The sequence below is a fragment of the Camelina sativa genome, chromosome 11 (assembly GCF_000633955.1).
Source record: "Camelina sativa cultivar DH55 chromosome 11, Cs, whole genome shotgun sequence".
Taxonomy (NCBI): Eukaryota; Viridiplantae; Streptophyta; class Magnoliopsida; order Brassicales; family Brassicaceae; genus Camelina; species Camelina sativa.
Genome location: NC_025695.1, coordinates 24,813,775 through 24,833,893, shown reverse-complemented (window position 1 = coordinate 24,833,893; position 20,119 = coordinate 24,813,775). Strand labels below are relative to the sequence as shown.

At 37.7% G+C, this 20,119-nt stretch overlaps 2 protein-coding genes and 1 pseudogene across 2 annotated transcripts; 1 reads left to right on the top strand and 2 right to left on the bottom strand.

Annotated features, from left to right (window-relative positions):
• Nucleotides 1-6,099, bottom strand: part of LOC109127336 — a 7,423-nt pseudogene extending 1,324 nt beyond the window's left edge.
• On the top strand, nucleotides 6,783-7,409 carry LOC104728301. The gene is made up of 3 exons (XM_019231939.1): nucleotides 6,783-6,910; nucleotides 7,012-7,150; nucleotides 7,245-7,409. Exons 1-3 carry the CDS (start codon nucleotides 6,783-6,785, stop codon nucleotides 7,407-7,409), a joined length of 432 nt encoding a protein of 143 aa, XP_019087484.1.
• On the bottom strand, nucleotides 10,309-14,382 carry LOC104724183 (probable disease resistance protein RPP1). The gene is made up of 4 exons (XM_010442630.1): nucleotides 13,625-14,382; nucleotides 12,334-13,471; nucleotides 11,936-12,238; nucleotides 10,309-11,607 (listed from the first exon to the last, which is right to left on the bottom strand). Exons 1-4 carry the CDS (start codon nucleotides 14,239-14,241, stop codon nucleotides 10,525-10,527), a joined length of 3,141 nt encoding a protein of 1,046 aa, XP_010440932.1. The 5' UTR covers nucleotides 14,242-14,382; the 3' UTR covers nucleotides 10,309-10,524.

Sequence of the window (20,119 nt, the reverse complement as noted above, 5' to 3'; positions counted from 1 at the left end):
ATTATCAAATAGAGAGAAACACAAAATTATGTACCTGCTTTCCTTCCCACAACTTCTCAAGTTTGCTTTTACGCATAGTTAGGTTGACTAGGTATTTCGTAGAAAAATTGGAAGGCAAGCTTCTCATCAGAAAACAGTTCCATTCTATTAACCTAAGTATATGAGGTAGATAATTCAAACCTTGGGGTAAGTACAACTTATCGCTTCGGTCGCCGTATTGGTCCAAAAATCTTAAGAATTTAAGATTAGACATTCCTTCGAACGCTTTCTCACTTATACTTAATCCGTCTGATAGGTTATCAAAGTCGAAACATATACCTATAACACTTGCACTACCCTGCAAAAAGACCCGAAAATGTGGAAAATGAGAGATAATAGGCTATTAAATAAATTTAATTTGTAGAGAACAAGGAAACGTAATACAATAATATAACGTAACTAACCGTGTCGTCACTGAGTACTTCACAAATCTCTTTAGCATCAACTAAAAACTGACGCTTCCTAGGCTCGTGCATGGATTGGAGCCCATATTGATGACGAACAATTTCTCTGCCCAATTGTACTAGTAGATTATGCATTTTTATCACTCTATAGTTTATACCTATAAAATCAAGAGCTATGAGAGATTTCTCAGCTAAGAGGTGAAGCCCATGCCTCACACCCAAGAAATCTATATCAAGATAATCTTCGAATTTCACCATTTCATCATTGTTGAAAAGGCATGCTATATGAAGGAATAAATCTCTATCTTCACAGCATAAAGCATCATAACTGAACTTTAAAATGCTTTCAAGGCAAGTTAACCTTGGTAGTGCATTTACCCACTCATCCTCAGACATTCCTCGGAAGTGGGAGCCCATAACTTTTAGTCTCAATGGTAGGTCACCTAAAAGTTGTGTAACTTCCCAAGCAAGCTCCTCAAAACTATATTTAAGAAACTTTTACCAAAAGCATACATACAAAAGATTTGATAAGCTTCATACGTTGATGGAAACTCAACCTTATATACATGGTCGATCTCATGTGCCTTCAAAATTTTTTGGCCATGTGTTGTGATGATAATCCGGCTCCCACTACCGAACCATTGAGTTTCTTTTGCGACAGCATCTAGTTGCATTGATTGAGTAATGCCATCAAGAACAATATGTACTTTCTTGTCGTTCAACCTATCGTGTGCAACTCCTAAATGAGGAAGCTCCATATCCTTATGGTTGAGTATCTTGGACAATCAGTGTTTTTGTACGTGCAAATTTGCACCATAATCGTCAGAACTTATAGATCTTGTATACATAAAATCTTTAATATTCTTCTCCACAAAGGCACTCAATTCAAAATCGCTAGATAACTTGCTATGTAAGAATCTTTTAGGGTGAAAGTGATGGACCTTTGGGAACAGTTGGTGGAACACTTCAGGTACTTGAAACTTGCAATGTGCATTCTGTATATTGGATAATGACTTAATTTCAGAAAGATTCTTAAAAGTGTTTTAACTTGTTTGTGTAGTAGTGTAAAGATAGTAATAGAACGGCTTACCCTTATTATTATGATGATACAAAGTATATATACACAAGCGTGAGATCCCTAGAGTATACGAGAAATAAGGAAACCTAGATAAAATGGAATATTTACAAACCGACCCCCTCAATACTCCCCCTCAAGTTGGCACATGTAGATCACACATGCCCAACTTGTAACAAAGATAATCGAACGCTGGTTTACCCAGAGCCTTAGTAAATATATCCGCAAATTGTTGAGTAGTGTGAACATAGTCCGTCTTGATCAAACCCTTCTGAATCTCGTCTCATACGTAATGACAGTCCCGCTCAATGTGTTTTGTGCGCTCATGAAAAACAGGATTTGCCGTAATATAAAGAGCAGCTTTGTTGTCACAGTAGATACTAAAAGGCTCCGGCGAGGAGACACTAAAATCAGCAAGTAGACCACGTATCCAGGTGAGCTCGGAAGCCGTGAACGCCATAGCCCTGTACTCAGCCTCCGCCGAAGATTGAGAAACAACACTCTGTTTCTTAATTTTCCAAGCGATAGGAGACCCACCCAGTAAGATAGCAAAACCCGTGAGAGAGCGACGAGACATCGGACAGGTGGAAAAATCTGAATCACAATATCCCGAGACATGTAAATCACCATTCGTAGTGTATAAAATCCCTTGACCAGGGTTGTTCTTGAGGTAACGAACAACACGCAGCGCAGCCCACCAATGTTTCAACTGAGGTTGGTGTAAGAACTGAGCTAGTACATGAACCGTATACATGAGCTCTGGGCGAGTAATCGTCAGATACACCAACCGTCCAACCAAACGTCGATATCGCTCCGGAGTGTCGAAGTACTGTCCCGTATCTTCTTCCAACTTGTGATTCTGAAGGATAGGCGTACAAACAGGGCGCCCACCTAACAATCCACATTCATTTATGATGTCCAAAGCATATTTCCTCTGAGACAAGTAAATTCCCTTAGATGAGCGAGCCACTTCAATCCCCAAAAAAAACTTAAGAGAACCCAAATCTTTCATACAAAAACATTGATTGAGATAACCCTTAAAACGAGAAATTGCGTCTTCATCATTCCCACCGATAAGAAGATCATCAACATATACAATCACATAAAGACACATCTTCCCGCGTGTTAAACCAAACAGTGAGTAATCCGCATAGGACTGTGAAAAACCATATGCAAGAAGTGCGTTTGTAAGCTTAGAGAACCAGCACCGAGGTGCCTGCTTCAAACCGTAAAGCGACTTGCGAAGCTTACAAACTTGATTCGGACCCGATGCTTTAAAACCTGGGGGAGTTTCATGTAGACTTCTTCTTCTAAATCCCCATGGAGAAAAGCATTATGAACATCCATTTGATGCACAATCCAATTCTTAACAGCAGCTACTTTGAGGAACATTCTTACCGTGGTGAGCTTGACAACTGGTGCAAACGTCTCTTTATAATCCTTTCCTTCTTTTTGTCGATTTCCCATAACCACCAATCGGGCTTTATGACGCTCCATTGTCCCATCCGAATTATATTTAATTTTAAAAACAAACCGGCAACCAATAGCTGTTTTTCCCGGCGGTAAGTCTCCGACATCCCATGTATGTTGGTCTTCTAAAGCATCAACTTCAAACTTAACAGCGTCTCTCCACACTTGGAGTTGCATTGCTTCTTCGTATGTATCAGGTTCAACGTTGGCCGAGATAGCAGCTAGAAAAACTGCATGAGCTGCAGAAAAACGCTCATTGGTGACGTAATTAGCTATGGGATAAGTGACCGTACCTTTGAGTGAAGATGTGGTAGGGGCAGAAGAGAGTGGTGGGGGAAGATCATTTGTCAGTGAATGATATGAAACCTCGTAGCCCTGCAGCCGCTTGGAAGGCAGTTTCTGTCTATGACCTCGTCCTAATTGTTCAGTCAACGGTTCATCAACCTGTTCTTGTGTCAAAACCGGAGTCACAATATCAACACTCCCCCTATCGTCAGCCACCGGACGAGAAGAGACACCACTATGATCAACACCAATAGGTTGGGCTTGTTCCCCTGCTGCAACTAACTCCTGCGGAACCGCCAACCCAGGCGGTGTTGATCTAAAATCATCATCACAGAGCAATGGCGGAGCTGAAAGAGATGGGACTATGTCACTCGGTGTAGAAGACATTGTGGCAAAAGGAAACACCATTTCATGAAACTGCACATCGCGAGAGACAAAGAAATCATGTGTCTCTAAATCATACATAGTCCAGCCTTTTTTTCCATACGGATATCCCAAGAAAACGCATTTGCGACTCCTCTCCCCAAATTTATCCTTATCCCGAGAAAGCTTGTGTGCATAGGCCAAACACCCAAACACCTTTAAACCGTCAAAGGAGGGTGGCTTGCCATATAGCATCTCATAAGGGGTTTTACCTTGCAATAACTGTGTGGGAGTTCTGTTGATAAGATGGCTTGCAGCAAGTACACATTCTCCCCAAAATTTCACCGGTAAGGAAGCCTGAAACATCTAGGATCGTGCCACATTAAGAATGTGTCGATGTTTCCGTTCCACACGGCCATTCTGTTGCGGTGTGTACACGCAGGACGTCTGATGCAATATCCCTTCTTGGTCAAAATAACGTTTTAAGCATGTGAACTCGGTACCGTTATCAGATCGAACCGCACACACCTTTTTATCAAACTGACGAGTGACCATAGCACAGAAATTCTGTAAACACGAGGATACCTCTCGTTTTTCAAGCAACAAATAAATCCAGACAGCACGTGAATAGTCATCCACTATAGTAAGGAAATAAACTGCTCCTGACATAGACGGAGTACGGTAAGCTCCCCAAATATCACAATGAATTAAATCAAAAATAGCATCTGCTTTATTATTGCTTTCAGAAAAAGAATCCCGAGTTTGTTTAGCTCGATAACAAATATCACAACCTCCATCTGTGTCAACTGTTTTCCCAACATCACAAATACTAGATAAATAAGATAAAACACGATCAGAAGGATGCCCGAGACGTCTACGCCACAACGCACGTTGATCACTGCTTGTTGTTTTGTTTGCTTGTCCTCCAAGAATCCCTCTGAACTTGTAGACCCCATCACACTCTTCACCCGCACCAATCATCTTCAAAGTACGGTCCTGCAAAACACACACTTCCTCAGTAAAAGTAACAAATCCTTTAGTCGTTTGGAGCAATTTGGCAACAGAAATAAGAGAACACGTCAAATCGGGTGAATACAAAACTCCATTCAACCATATGTCACCACCTAAACACATCCGCCCCTGTTTTTCAGCCATAGCTCGATCCCCATCAGGAAGACGAATAACACATGGCAATATCGATTGAACATCACTCAAAAGGTTAATATCTGAAGTCATATGATGCGACGCACCAGAATCTATGATCATATCCATCTTACCAGAAAGTTTGGATGCAGAAGGTGCTGTTTTCTGTTGATTAAGAAGACTAATCAAAGAAGTAATCTGATCGTCAGTAAATTGCGGGAGAGAAGCTCGATCGAACTCTTTACGAACAGTTGCGGCCGAGTTCGCAACAGGTTGTGCGAGTACTGAACTCGCAGTCCCAGCCTCCCCAGGGTGAGTCTGAGCCACGTTCGCGCGAGCCAGTTGCGAACCTCTCCCTCGACCGAAGCTTCCAACCATTCCTCCCCCTCGCCCAAAGCGTCCTCGACCTCCTCTGTTTCCAGCTCCTCTTCCTTCACCATAGTTTCTGCCACGTTCATCCCACCAGTCCGGATATCCTTTGATCTGGAAACAGTCGGAGATAGCATGCCCGTATTTACCGCAATGGGTACATGTAACATCCTTTTCACGGTACTGAAACTCCCATGTTTTGCCTTTCTTCCCACTTTGAACAGCGAAGCCTACCGCATCTACACGTTCTTCCTTGTTGCGTGTGATACCTTGCTGTCTTTCATCGTGCACCACTCGCTGATAAATTTGAGACAACTTCAACATCGGCTCCATGTTTGTCAGTGTGGAGCGTATTCCACCAAACCGAACATCATCCAACCCCATCAAAAATTGATGTGTTCGTTCTTCATCTCTTTCTTGTTCAAGCTGTGCAGCAAGTTCACCACACGAACACGATTTCAAAGGCTTGTACACTGCCAGCTCATCCCACATCTTCTTTAGTCTCCCAAAATAGATCATCACACTATCTCCTTGCTGTTTGCAGTTAGCTAACTCGGATTTTAGTTCATGCACTCTCGGTCCATTCCCAACCGAGAACTGTAACCGCAAATCTTCCCACAACATGTGTGCGTCATCCACCATCGAAATCATGGTTCTCAACGTTGGCTCGACCGTATTCATCAGCCATGCCACAATCATTGAATTAACAACTTCCCATTGCTCGATTTCTTCCGCCACAACCGGTTTCTCCAAACTCCCATCAATAAAACCCAACTTTCGTTTAGTACGCAAGGCATTCCGCACATGCTTAGACCAATCTTCATACTTATCCCCTTTCAATTGTACCGTAGTAATCAAACTTCCAGGCCCTTCAGACGGATGTAAGTAAAGAGGCGAGGATGTTGATATTTCAGACACCCTTACGATCTCCTTACCTTTCCCTTCACTCATCGTAGTCTTCTCTGTTTCTGACATGATCGAAACCGCTCACAAAAGGTTATCTGAGTTGTGGATCTAGGTTTGGCTCTGCTACCATGTAAAGATAGTAATAGAATGGCTTACCCTTATTATTATGATGATACAAAGTATATATACACAAGCGTGAGATCCCTAGAGTATACGAGAAATAAGGAAACCTAGATACAATGGAATATTTACAAACCGACCCCCTTAATAAGTAGACGCACGCAAGTGATATTGCGGATTTTATAGAATCAAATCTTGGTTCTTCACCTCCTGTGCTTATTGGTCATTCGTTTGGAGGACTCATTGTTCAATATTACTTGGCAAATATCGTAAACAAACAGTCAGTAGGTAAGGTGTAGATTCACAGGAATGCGTTGCGTTGTTTTGGGATCAGTCGTTATAATGATGCATATACAATAACTACTGAGTTTGTTCTTTTGGTTGTAGGAGCAGAAAATGCATATCCAGAACTTTCAGGGGCTGTATTGGTTTGCTCAGTTCCACCTTCCCGTAATAGGTAACTAACTTTTGGGATTCTGTTTCTTGTTCAGCGGATTAGTGCTACGTTATCTCTTCTCTAAACCCGTAGCTGCGTTTAAGGTTTAAACCTTTTTCCTGTCTTTGATTTTGTAAAGATGATCTCAGTGTCATGTTGTATTTGTTCAACAATGTTTGGATTTGGTTATGTTCTTGGGCAGGTTATTCTCAGTTTAGCTGCTAAAGGTTTTCAGAAATCTATTCCTCTTTGTCGGGAAACATTCTTCTCTGGAGCCATGGATGATCAACTTGTAAAGCGGTATATCTATAATCTAACTCAATAGTCACCCTGAATCTAAAATTAAGTTTCAGTAGTCTAACTGAATTGTCTCTCTCTCTCCCTCTCTTTTCTCGATTCAGTTACCAGGATCTTTTGACAAAGAGTTCACGGATGCCGCTGTTTGACCTGAGGAAGCTAAACGCATCACTTCCAGTGCCTAAACCAATGGAGACCTCGACAAAAGTTCTTGTTTTAGGTGCCAAAGATGATTTCATAGTGGTAAAGAACTAAGAATTCCTCCTCCTTGATAACCGAACCAGAAAGTTTCAATCTTGGTACTTGTATTAAACCAAAGTGGGCTATGGTTTTGCAGGACGATGAAGGACTTAAGGAAACCGGGCGGTTTTATGATGTTGAACCGGTTTGTATTGACGGTGTTGCTCATGACTTGATGCTAGATTGTTCATGGGAGAAAAGTGCTGATGTTTTTTTGAATTGGCTACGTGGTTCGTCTAAACTGGGAAATTTACATGCTTAATGGACGACTCCCGTAGGAACTTTTAGTTTAAAATTTTCTTAGTTAGGTTATGTGAAGTTTGATTTAGTTTGTGGATACTGGATAGTAAAGATGCTCATTGATTCATTGTGTGAGGAAATCAACATTTTCATGTCTCAGGGGCGGATCCAGAAATTTTTTTAATGTGGGGAATAAATTATTTAATAATTAATATATTGAACTTATATTATAAAATATTAAATAAATTTAACTTTCTATATTTTGTATATTTAAAAATTATTTTATTTGGTTTTATAATATATTCAATTGCACATTACATATATTTAAATGAAAATTATATCTAAACATTTATTATATAAAGATTTTGTGCAGTATATTAACCTTTTAAATCATCATTTATTTGTAACTTTATTCTCTAACTCTAAAAAATGTGAAAAAAAATTCGAGAAATCATAAATAATAAACAATATAACCTTTCGTAATCACGGTAAAATTTGTAAAATATTGATAAATAGTATATCAAATCGAAGGTCCAACAATGAAGAGTCCAAATCTACATTTAAAATCTTAAAAACTAATATATAGAATTGTAGAAATGTTTAGAAGTTACATGCAAGAGTTATATTATGTTTTATTTTTGAATTCATGTGATTAATTTTAGTAAAAAATCCTTTATTTAGATAGATTTCAACTATATATATTATTCTAATTAACTATTTAAATATAAGTATAATTTAGAGTAGAAAAAAATATTAACATGTAAGTAGACATTACAAAAATAACATTGGTTGTAGGAAAAAAAGGCAACAAAAAAAGATGAAAGTCAGGATTCGAACTCCTTGATATATCATGGTTTTAATGGTTTTTAACCATGATATTAGGAGTCTTTTAAAGTCTTTTGATTTGTTTTGTAGGATGTTTTAGAGTCTTAACATGTTTTCTAGGATTTTGGCATGAAAGGAGCAAAATGGAGCAATTAGAAGGGATTTTGGAGCAATTCAGCTAAGGAAGAGAACTTGGAGCTGAGGAAGGATGAGAGTGTGGATCGACACCGTGTTTAGCCAACGAGAGAATCAAGTTTTGGAAGTTTCACAAATTCAGCCAAAGTTTTCCATATTTGCAACACAAGTCCCTAACGTGTTTTAGGACATATAAATAGTATTTTTAGGTTTTACAAACCCCTAAGTTATTTTCTAGCAGTTTTTGAGAGAGAGATTATTGAAAGTTTTTTTGGAGAAAAGGATCTGAATTCTTTGTAGAGAGAAGATTTCTAAACTCCCTTTTTTACTATTCAATAATCTATGGCATGTTATTCAGAATTATGACTTGTTCTTCATTAAACATGTCTGAGTAATTTGCTTGTTAGGTTTAGGGTTTTTCATAGGGTTTTTATGATTTATTAGATCTGTGGTTTTAGGGTTCTTAATCTTTTATGATCTTCATCCTTGGTTGTTCTTCACAATAATTATTGATTGATCACCTAGAATTATTATCTTAGGGAAATAAATTGATATGAGAATATAATTGTTTTCCTGATTAAACCATTGATGAACAAAATTATTTCTTACAAAGAGATTTGAATTAATAATTTTGTGAACTTATCTAAACCTGTTCTTAAAGCTGATTTTTAACTTAGAATTTTACAAAGAGATTTGAATTTTCTGGTTTTAAATTTAAATAATAATTGCAGTGAGAACTGATTTATTTTACCAAAAGTTTAGAGTTCTAGATCTGATTTTTAATTGCTTGAACCTTAATTAATTTACTGATTTAATATTTCATAATTTCCTGAGAAATTCCCTAGACTTAACCTTTTTATTTTCTGATTTCACAACACTTTTCTTTAATATTTTGCATTGTTTATTTTAATTCAAATTATCTTGTTTAGCGTAATCATAAAACTCTATAATCCATTGTGTTTGATCTTGAGTCTCTGAGGAATTCGACCCCTAAGTACTACTGTGATCTCTTGTTTGAGAGAGTAGCTCCAGGGATTAATTTGAGCTTATCACTTCTCACTCTTGTTTTAGAAATCGCTAGGCGCTAGTCGGGCGGTCGGAATGGGCCTAGCGCCTAGCGAGAAAATCGGAGATTAAACATGGATTAATCAGGAACTAGTTTTAGGGTTATTTTATTAAATTAATAGTAAATTAAAAATATATAGTACTAAATATAAGCATAATTCTGTTTATGTGAAAAGAAAAATATCAAATAAAATATAAAGCTATAGCATTGTCTTTAAAATTACGGTAAAACACATAAAAACATAATTTTAAGAAAAAAAATTATGATTTTAATTAAAATTTTGTACATTAGTTATTGTAAAATATCATAAACTATTAATTTAAATAACAAAAAATATATATATTTGATTTATATTTGGCTCCAAAAATAATCGGTATATACAAAATTAAGCACAAATTAATCAGATTAGACGGTATAATCGGATAATCGATGCTAGGCAGGAATTAGTCATTAATTGAGAGGGAGAAGGTGGGCCTAGCAATTTTATGGGACGTAATCGGTGCTAGGCGGAGATTTTTAAAACAGGCTCTTCATTAAAGAAGATGCATGGGGCACCTAGGTAACAATCAAGCTGTGTAACTAAACTAATCAAATGTACTAGATAATTTTTAATAAGTAGCATGGGGCACGTGCCCACCCCATCACTACATAGATCCGCCCCTTCATGTGGTCTCTGGAAATTTATATTTATTTTTTCCGTAAAATCTTGTATTATGTGAAAGTCAAGAAAAATGATCAGTAACATTTAGAGAAACAAGTACCTGATTATCTCATTGGTATATAGATCAGACACTAAGAGTATTCAAAAATAAATTCTACAAAATGCAATTTGTGCATAAATCACACTAAAGAGTATTCCTACAAACGTTAACAAAACGACTTAAAATAACCAGTTCTTGAATTTTCCAACATAGAGCGTTGCTTTCGATTTCAATTTCTGAATTCCTAGAGTCGTAATCTCCAGCGAGAGCTCGTGGTCTGCCCAAAGAATCCTTCAACGACGGAAACCAACTCAAGCCTTTCTCTGTCTCTTTCTTCACAGAAACTATGAAGTTGCTTTTTGGGTCGCAAGTAAGTCTCCAAATGTTTTTCTCCCCTAACATGAAGGGAGTTAGAGTAGGAGTACTCCACATTCTTTTATCATCACCTCGTCACTCTTGTGGACGTGGAACGAAAAAAGAAGCTCGATGGACGTCACATCTGCTTCAAACTCAAAGGTGAATAAATGCTCTGCTAAAATGGAGGGAAATTCGTAATAGTATGTAGGTCTGCATTGAATGTCGACGCCAAATTTATTCTTGTCCCTGAGGCGATGAGTTACACCAAATGTCTTACCATTGGCACCCTTCTCCTTGTCATCTTGAGTGACTAACAAGACGCAAGCTTTAAATCTACAGGTTGTTGAAAGAGGCCTTTGATTCAAATTTACAATCACTGAACATCCAGGATTAGCTCGGTAAGTGAAGTTTGCAGGCACTTCTTTATCAGGTAAGAACACACTGGTACTACTAGTCTGGATGAGTTCTCTTGCTTCTTTATTCAGCTTGAAGCAATTAACAAACAGGAGACTGTGCAAAAGATGGTTGTGAAAAGAGATATCAAGGCTCTCCAGTGACTCACAATTGACTGCCGAAATAGTTAATAAGGAATCGGAAAGTTGTGGGATTGTTATCAACTTTTTGCATCCGGAAAGTGCAAGTGACTGAAGACGAGAAATTTTCATAACCCACGGAGGAATTTCTTGCATTTCTGTATCGTTAAAGTACAACCTTGTGATGATTTCAAGTGCATGCGGGAATTCCTTAAGACCTTCATTGTATGACATTTCCAATTTATGAAGACTAGACCATGACTTGATCGTCAAAGGCACTTCTTTTATTGCAGTTTTCGTGAGCTTGAGATCCTTAATGTTTGTGGAGATCTCAGGAAATCTTTTGATCAGTAAGCAATCAGTGAGATCAAGGTTAATGAGAGATTCCAAGTTGATATTTGTTGGAAGAACCTCTAGCTTTGAGCATCCGTGTAAACTCAACTTTTGCAATTTCTGAAGGTTTCCAATAGAAGAGGGGAGCTTTGCCAAACTTGAGCATTCAAACAGATTCAATTCTTCAAGATTAGTTGCACTTGAGAGATCAGGTAACTCTTTGAGGTGTTTGGACTCGCGCAAATCCATTATCTTCAGACTTCCAAGCGGCTGCACAAACAAATCAAGACAACATAAGGGAAATATATGTGCATTAAATATATTTTCAAATAATTTAATAATAGTTTAGTGTGTTTTTTTCTTATTAACTCAAAATTAAAGTTATTCATTCATACAATTCCATACATTTCCTCCCTTTCCACCACTGATACTAATATGGGATACTACAATCCAACCAAGCATAGTAAGATTACAAGAGATAATAGCCTTCTAAGAAATAATACCGGAAGAAGATATCATCACTCCCTTTTGGCACAAAATATGTAAGAAAAAAAGCCCCAATATTACAAAAATGGAGAGAAATATAACAATTTTGTACCTGATACCCTTGCCACAATTTCTGAAGTTTGCTGTTCCACATACGTAGCTCGACTAGGTACGCGGTACAAAAATCAGAAGGCAAACATATCAATGGGAAACGACTCCATTCTATTAATCTAAGTTTCCGAGGTAGATTATTCAAACCTTGCGGTAAGTACAATTTATCACTTTCGTGATAATATGGGCCATGGAATCTTAAGAATTTAAGGTTAGACATTCCTTTAAAAGCTCTTTCACTGATATTTAATTCACCTGATAGGGGTCTTACCTCCAAAAGTATACCTATTATATTTCTACTACCCTGTTAAAAGATCGGAAAAAGTAGAAAATGAGTGACTATTGAATGAATTTAATTTGTAGAAAACAAGGACAAAAGATACTAATAATAGAACTAACCGTGTTATCAGTGAGTACTTCATAAATATCTTTAGCATCAACCAAAAATCGACGCTTCCCAGGCTCACGAATGGATTGGTGCCCAGGCTTATGACGAACAATTTCTGTACCTAGTTGTACTAGTAGATTGTGCATATCTATACGTGTATACACACTATGTAGAACCTCAATAGCTATGAGAGATTTCTCAGCTAAGACTTGAAGCCCTTGCCTCACATCCAAGAAACTTAAAGCAAGATAATCTTCCACTTTCACCATTTCTTCATTGTTGAAAAGGCAGGCTATATGAAGGAACAAATCTTTATCTTCATCACATAAGACATCGTAACTGAACTTTAAAATGCTTTGAATTCCAGCATCAAGGCGAGTCTTTAACCTTGGTAGTTCATTTACCCACTCATGCCTAGACATTCCCCGGAAGTGGGATCCCATAACTCTTAGTCCCAATGGTAGATTACCTAAAAATTTTGTAACTTCCCATGCAAGCTCCTCAAAACCATCTTTAGGGAAGATTTGGCCAAAAGCATACACACAAAACATCTGATAAGCTTCATATGCTGATGGAAACTCCACCTTGTAAATATGGTTGATTCCATGTGCCTTCAAAAGTTTTTGGTCTTGTGTTGTGATGATAATCCGACTTCCATGACCGAACCACCGAGTTTCTTTTGCGATAGCATCTATATGTATTGACTGATCAATGCTATCAAGAACAATGAGTACTTTCTTGTCGTTCAACCTATCTTGGGCAATGCCTAAATGAGGAAGCTCCATATCCTTATGGTTGATTATCTGGGACATGAATCTTTTTTGTAACTGCATCTTTGCACTGTACTCATCAGAACAAACTGGTCTTGTATACGTCGACTCTTTGATATTTTCCATGAAGACACTCAATTCAAAATTTTCAGAAAATTGGCTATACAAGACTCTGGCAATGGTGGTCTTTCCAATCCCAGACGGACCCCAAATCGCAATCATCCTTACTTCATCAGAGCCTAGACTTAACAGTGATTCCATTTCCTTCATATGAGCTCCCATCCCTATTAAACCATCAAAATCTCTTGATGGTGTAGAATTATTCAGCATGTTTGACACATCAATGGCGATTTTTTCAGTCATGGCTGCTTCATTATCCCTAACAAATGAAGTGATCAATTTATACTTATGTTAATTATTCATTAAAAAAAAAATCACATACACATCCAAAATATGAATTAATACAAATAAATATAGTTTAAATGTGTTAGTAAAATGTGAATCACAACAAGTAGAATTCAAGAGGGCAAACCAGTTGCGTGAGTGCTCTCCAGCGATTGCTGCCACAGCCTCCAAAACTTTTCTCCATCTCTTAATCTCATCTTTTGTTTTGTCTTTACAAGTTCTTTTGAAGACCTTACCAAAATCTCCGGTTTGCTTCTTTACATCAGTCGGATCAACTTCATAGAAAATGGTCATCACTGTTTGACCAAACTCTTCTCTGCACTTCATGATCTCCACCAACTCGTTAAGGCACCACGACGAAGAAGCGTAGTTTCTCGAGAGCAATACGATCGCTATCTTCGATCCTCTGATAGCTTCTATGAGCTCAGGACCGATTGACTTGCTCCTCTCGATATCATTATCAATGAATGGATCGATTCCCTTTCCTTTGCACTCTTTTAGAATGTGAGTAAGAAAGGTTTTTCGAACATCTGCTCCGTGGAAGCTTGGGAAGACGTGGTGTTTCCGAGTTCGAGACAAAGAAGATGGGGTTGCTGTAAGAGATAAAGTAGAGGAAGAAGCAACAACTGTTTTGTTTTCTTGATGGGATTTTATTTTTCCATAAAACATGAAAAGTATTGTACCGAAAAGAGTGAAGAAGGTTATTGCAGCAGCACAAAAACCATAGTAAAAAGAAGAATCCATGGAGTATGATTGAGAGAAGATCAATATCTCAAAGCTTGCGAGAAAGCAATCTGCACAAGGAAATGGAAATGGCTTGTTTGTTTATTATTGAGATAGGCATAAAAGAACTTTTAACGAGTCCCTACACTTTTAGTTTTTAACGAATTGTTTCTCATCTTTTCTTTCGAATTTTCCATTATATTATTAATCTGCTTTTTGGTTTTAGTTCTTATAATAGGGCTCAATTGATAATAACGTAAAAATGTGGGGTTCAGCTCCTACAATGATGTAGGGTTTATAATCTTTAATCATGCAATTTTCTTGGAAAGAGGATAATGGACGCTGTAGATGGAACGAAACCTTCCTAATGACGCATGTTTTATAATATATAGTCATAATTTCTTGGAAACGCCGAAAAAGGATCGATAAACTATGGTAAGATCGCATAATATTTTAGCCCACAAGTCAAACAAAAAATAAAATAAAACTATATTTAAAAAAATCACAACTTGTTTTAAAGTTTAAACTTTGAACTGACACTTAAAGTTAAATGATGTATGGTGTATACAATTTTCTATCATATTTTCTTGGAAAAAACGCTTAAAATGGAGCGATGATCAATGTCCTACTAAAACTGCAGACGTTTAGACAATGACGCATACAATTGTTTAGTCACAAGTCAAACAAAAATAATCAAAACTTCATTTAAAACAACTTGTATAAATGCTAAATATATAGGTGTATCGATTAGGTGTAAAACCTTTTTTTTTCTTTTTTCTTTATATGATGTAGGTGTATATATAATGTCGACTGTATTTTATAAGATTCTGGAACCTCTAAATTAAATTGTATTATTTGGAAGATGGAGCATAGTCAAGATATTTATTAAAAAGAAATACATAGTCAAGATGAAGACTAATGGCATTGAGATTCTCAGTTTTGACAAGTAGAGATAGGGATTAAAGGAATGAAAATTTCATACATTAATTGATTGCTTGTTAACTAACGAGGACCACGGCTTGATACCTTAGCAATGGCAACTGCGACACACTCTTATCAACTTAGGGTTTAGGTTTGCGTTTTTCTTTGACGGCAAATGAAGAAGGAAAAGAGTGTGTCGCAGTTGCCATTGCTAAGGTATCATAAATACCAAAAAACGCACATACTCGCCACACATAAATAATCCTTTGTCGTTTTTTGGTATTTTGCTCACTTCGTTTTTAATGGGCTTGAAAATAAAACAAACCTGCCCAATTCCAAATTATAAAACGGGATGTGACACTAATATCCAATATTATAACATAAACAATATTCAATATCCAACCAACAGAAAACATAGAACCAGCAATCTATCAATGTTTCTAATGATCCAACTCTAGCAACCTAACAATGCGAGACAACAACCAAACGAGTCCATAGAACATTCTCCTATTCATTGCCTTGATTCCACGATTACAATTTACCTTTACCTGCACCACAAACACAAATTGCAATGCATGAGTATTTTATAAACACTTAGTAAGGCAATCCTCCCATCTACTGGGCTATACACACAAGCAATAGAGACATCTCTAACCATCAACCAACAATCAACAATCAGCAATAATAAACCAGGACTCTACATCGACCGACACCAAGCATGCATCGACCGACACCTGATGTGATCATGGATGGAGCTAAGGAGAGAGAGTGATTCTCTTCTGTTCTTTGTGAACAAAAAAGATTGCTTGGTGTGATTCCAACAATCAAAACCGACTACTTGGTGTGATTCTAATAGTCAAAACCCGATCTCCTTGGTGCGAGGCTGAGAGATGCGATCTTTTTGGTGCGAGGCTGAAAGATCAAACCGGTATATCAAGAGTCTTTCCGCAACTCTTGTGCGACCATTCATTCAATCATCCTTATTCTTGAGGTTTTTTTGTCTTTAGAATCAAGGTGTATTTATCTACCAACTCGAAGGTGCCGATTCCTTGGGAGAATCATATCAAGTGGTATCAGAGCACACCCTTGAGTTTGTTATTTTATCGTCCTATCATTTTCTATCTTTTCATCTTCTATCTATCATCTTTCTATCTTTTCATCTTCTTTATTTTCATTTTCTCATCTTTTCATCTTCTATTTTATTTTATTTTATTTAGTGAAAAAAAGCAAAAGAAAAAAAAACAAAAAAAAAAACAAAAAAGAAAAAAAGGAGAAAGAAAAAAAAACGAGAAAAAGGTTCTATTCTATTAAAAAAAAGGGTTCTGTTCTATTCAAAAAAAAAAAATTAAAACTGTTCTGTTCTTTTCAAAAAAAAAAAAAAATTGTTTTGCTCTAATTCGAAAAAAAAAAAAAAAAATTCTACTTTCATCAATCTGTTCTATTTTATCTTTTGGTATCTCACTAAGTTGATTCTGTTTCGATTGTTTTGGAAAATACATTGGGTTTGATTGGTTTCTGTTCTATTAGAACCTTTGAGAGTCACTAGAACACACTTTGAGAGTTGAGAGTAAACACTTGTGAGTGAAACACTTGAGAGTAAACACTTCTGAGGATTTTGTTTTTGTGAGTTTGTTCATCTTGCAGGTTTTTTTTCAAATATGGCTGATGGAGAAAATAACAACCATGAAGTAGAACAACCTAGGAGACTTCAAAATATCCAGATGAAAGCATTGTTGGGAGAAATGCGGAGGATGATGAGGGTTGAGATGAATGCAGTCTATAAGAGGTTGGACGAAGTTCAAGCAGAAGCACAACAAAGGCAACCACAAAACTTGCCTAATCAACAGAGGAGAGTAGGTGAGGAGTTAAGAATGCCGAGAGATGTAGCAGCTGAAGATTACTACATTCATAGTGGAAATTCATCTCAAGGAGGCCGAAGGAGACCTAGACGTGTACGAGAAGGGAGAGAAAGAAACGATGATAACATTGGAGGGCTGAAGTTTAAAATTCCACCATTTATTGGGAAGAATGATCCAGATGTCTACTTGGAGTGGGAGAAGAAGGTAGAACAAGTTTTCAATTTTCAACACTATTCTGAGATCAATAAGGTGCGAATGGCGGCTGTTGAGTTTAGTGAGTATGCTCTTAGCTGGTGGGATCAGTTGGTGACTTCACGAAGACGTAATGGCGAATATCCGATTGAGACTTGGGCTGAGATGAAGGCTATCATGAGGAGAAGGTTTGTTCCGGGCCATTACCATCGCGATCTGCATCAAAAGCTAAGGAGACTGACTCAGGGAAGTCGAAGTGTGGAGGATTATTATCAAGAGATGGAGATTCTTTTGATAAGAGCTGATGTGGTTGAGGACCGAGAAGCTACTATGGCTAGATTCATGAGTGGATTGAACCGAGATGTCCAAGATAAGCTTGAGATGGAGCATTATGTGGAGCTTGAAGAGATGTTACATAAAGCAATCATGGTGGAAAAAACAACTTAAAAGAAGAAGTTATACGCGGATAACTTATGGTGCTGGTTCATCTAACCCAAAACCAAGCTACCAGAAGGGAGAAAAGTCAGTTGCTCTTCCAAAAGTTGAAGCGAAGTCATTTGTTTCCAATCAAGATACCAAGGACAAAGCTGAAGCTACCAGAACCCGAGCTCGTGATGTGACGTGTTATAAGTGTCATGGGAGAGGACACTATGCACATGAGTGCTCCAACAGAAGAACCATGATTCTCTTGGAGAATGGAGAGTTCGAATCAGAAAATGAAGAGGTGATTTTTTATTCACTAGAAGAACTTGAAGAAATTCCAGCAAAAGGCGAGATATTGGTGGTAAGGAGATCACTTAGTGTTCAAACTGTGATTGTGGAACATGAGCAAATGGATAATCTATTTCATACAAGGTGCCATGTCCGAGATAAGGTATGTTGTCACATAATTGATGGCAAGAGTTGTACTAATGTGGCGAGTGAAACAATGGTAAAGAAGCTTGGGCTAACTACGGAGAAGCACCCGAAGCCATATAAGCTGCAATGGCTTAATGATGATGGTGAGATGGAGGTTAGTATCCAAGTAAAGGTTCCTATTGTCATTGGGAAATATGAGGATGAGGTTTTGTGTGATGTTCTACCTATGGACGTAAGTCATTTTCTTTTGGGAAGACCATGGCAATCTGACCGGAGAACAAGCCGTGATGGTTTCACCAATCGATATTCTTTTGAGTTCAAAGGTAAAAAGATCATCTTAGTTCCGTTGACACCTCATAAATTTTACCAAGATCAGTTGATTCTTAGGCAAAGGAAAGAAACAAACACCATGAGCGACCCCACAAACACTATTCACCAAAAAGAGAGCGAGAGTTTGAGAAAAACAAAGTCAAAGGCCTGTGAGAGAAAACCCGTGAGGCATTCAAACTTCATTGTGAGAAAAGGAGAGGTTAAGAGAGCTTTATTTTCGAAACAACCTTTCATTATGTTTGTTTACAAAGAAACTCTCATGAGTTTTTCTGACCTTGCACCGGTGTTACCGAGTGACATAACCTTTCTTTTGCAAGATTTTGAGGACGTATTCCCGGAGGACAATCCGAAAGGCTTACCACCTATCTGTGGTATTGAACACCAAATAAAACTTGTTCCTGGTGCATCACTTCCAAACCGACCAGCTTATAGGAATAATCCCGTGGAGACCTTGGAGTTTCAAAGACAAGTTAATGGCCTCATGGAGAAGGGACATATCAGAGAAAGCATGAGCCCATGTGCAGTCCCAGTCCTACTTGTGCCCAAAAAGGATGGAAGTTGGCGCATGTGTGTTGATTGTAGAGCCATCAACAACATCATAGTAAAGTATCTTCATCCTATTCCTAGGCTTGATGATATGATTGACGAATTGCATGGTTCTTGTGTCTTTTCTAAGATAGATCTCAAAAGTGGATATCACCAAATACGCATGAAAGAGGGTGATGAATGGAAAACTGCTTTCAAAACTAAGCATGGGTTGTATGATATGTTGGTTATGCCTTTTGGGCTAACAAATGCACCCGGCACTTTTATGAGGTTAATGAATCATGTTTTGAGAAAATTCATTGGAATCTTTGTTGTAGTTTACTTTGATGATATCTTAGTCTATAGCAAGAATCTAGAAGAACATGTTCAGCATCTAGAAGCGGTTCTTACAACTCTTAGAGAGGAGAAGTTATTTGCCAATCTTAAGAAATGCACTTTTTGTACGGATAACCTTGTCTTCCTAGGTTTTGTTGTTAGTGCAGATGGCATTAAGGTTGATGAGGAGAAAGTTAAAGCTATAAGAGACTGGCCAAGTCCTAAGACCGTTGGAGAAGTAAGGAGCTTTCATAGACTAGTTGGATTCTATAGGCGCTTTGTGAAGGACTTTAGCACTATAGCTGCACTACTTACAGAAGTCATCAAGAAGGATGTTGGATTCAAATGGGAGAAAGGACAAGAAGAAGCGTTCCAGGCCTTGAAAGAGAAGCTTACAAACGCCCCGCTCTTAACTTTGCCTAATTTCCTTAAAACCTTTGAAATTGAGTGTGATGCTTCTGGTGTAGGTATTGGAGCTGTTTTGATGCAAGACAAGAAACCCATTGCATACTTCAGTGAAAAGCTTTGAGGAGCGACCTTGAACTATCCCATATACAACAAGGAGCTATACGCGTTGGTTCGAGCACTTCAAACATCGCAACACTACCTATGGCCCAAAGAGTTTGTGATTCACACTGATCATGAATCCCTCAAACATTTGAAGGGTCAGCAAAAGCTCAACAAACGGCATGCCAGGTGGGTGGAGTTCATAGAAACATTTCCATATGTCATCAAGTATAAACAAGGTAAGGAAAACATTGTTGCTGATGCCTTGTCCCGAAGGTATGCTCTAATCTCTACTCTTGATGTTAGACTGATAAGATTCGAACAAGTTAAAGGGATGTATGAGAAGGATCCTGACTTTAAAGATGCGTACA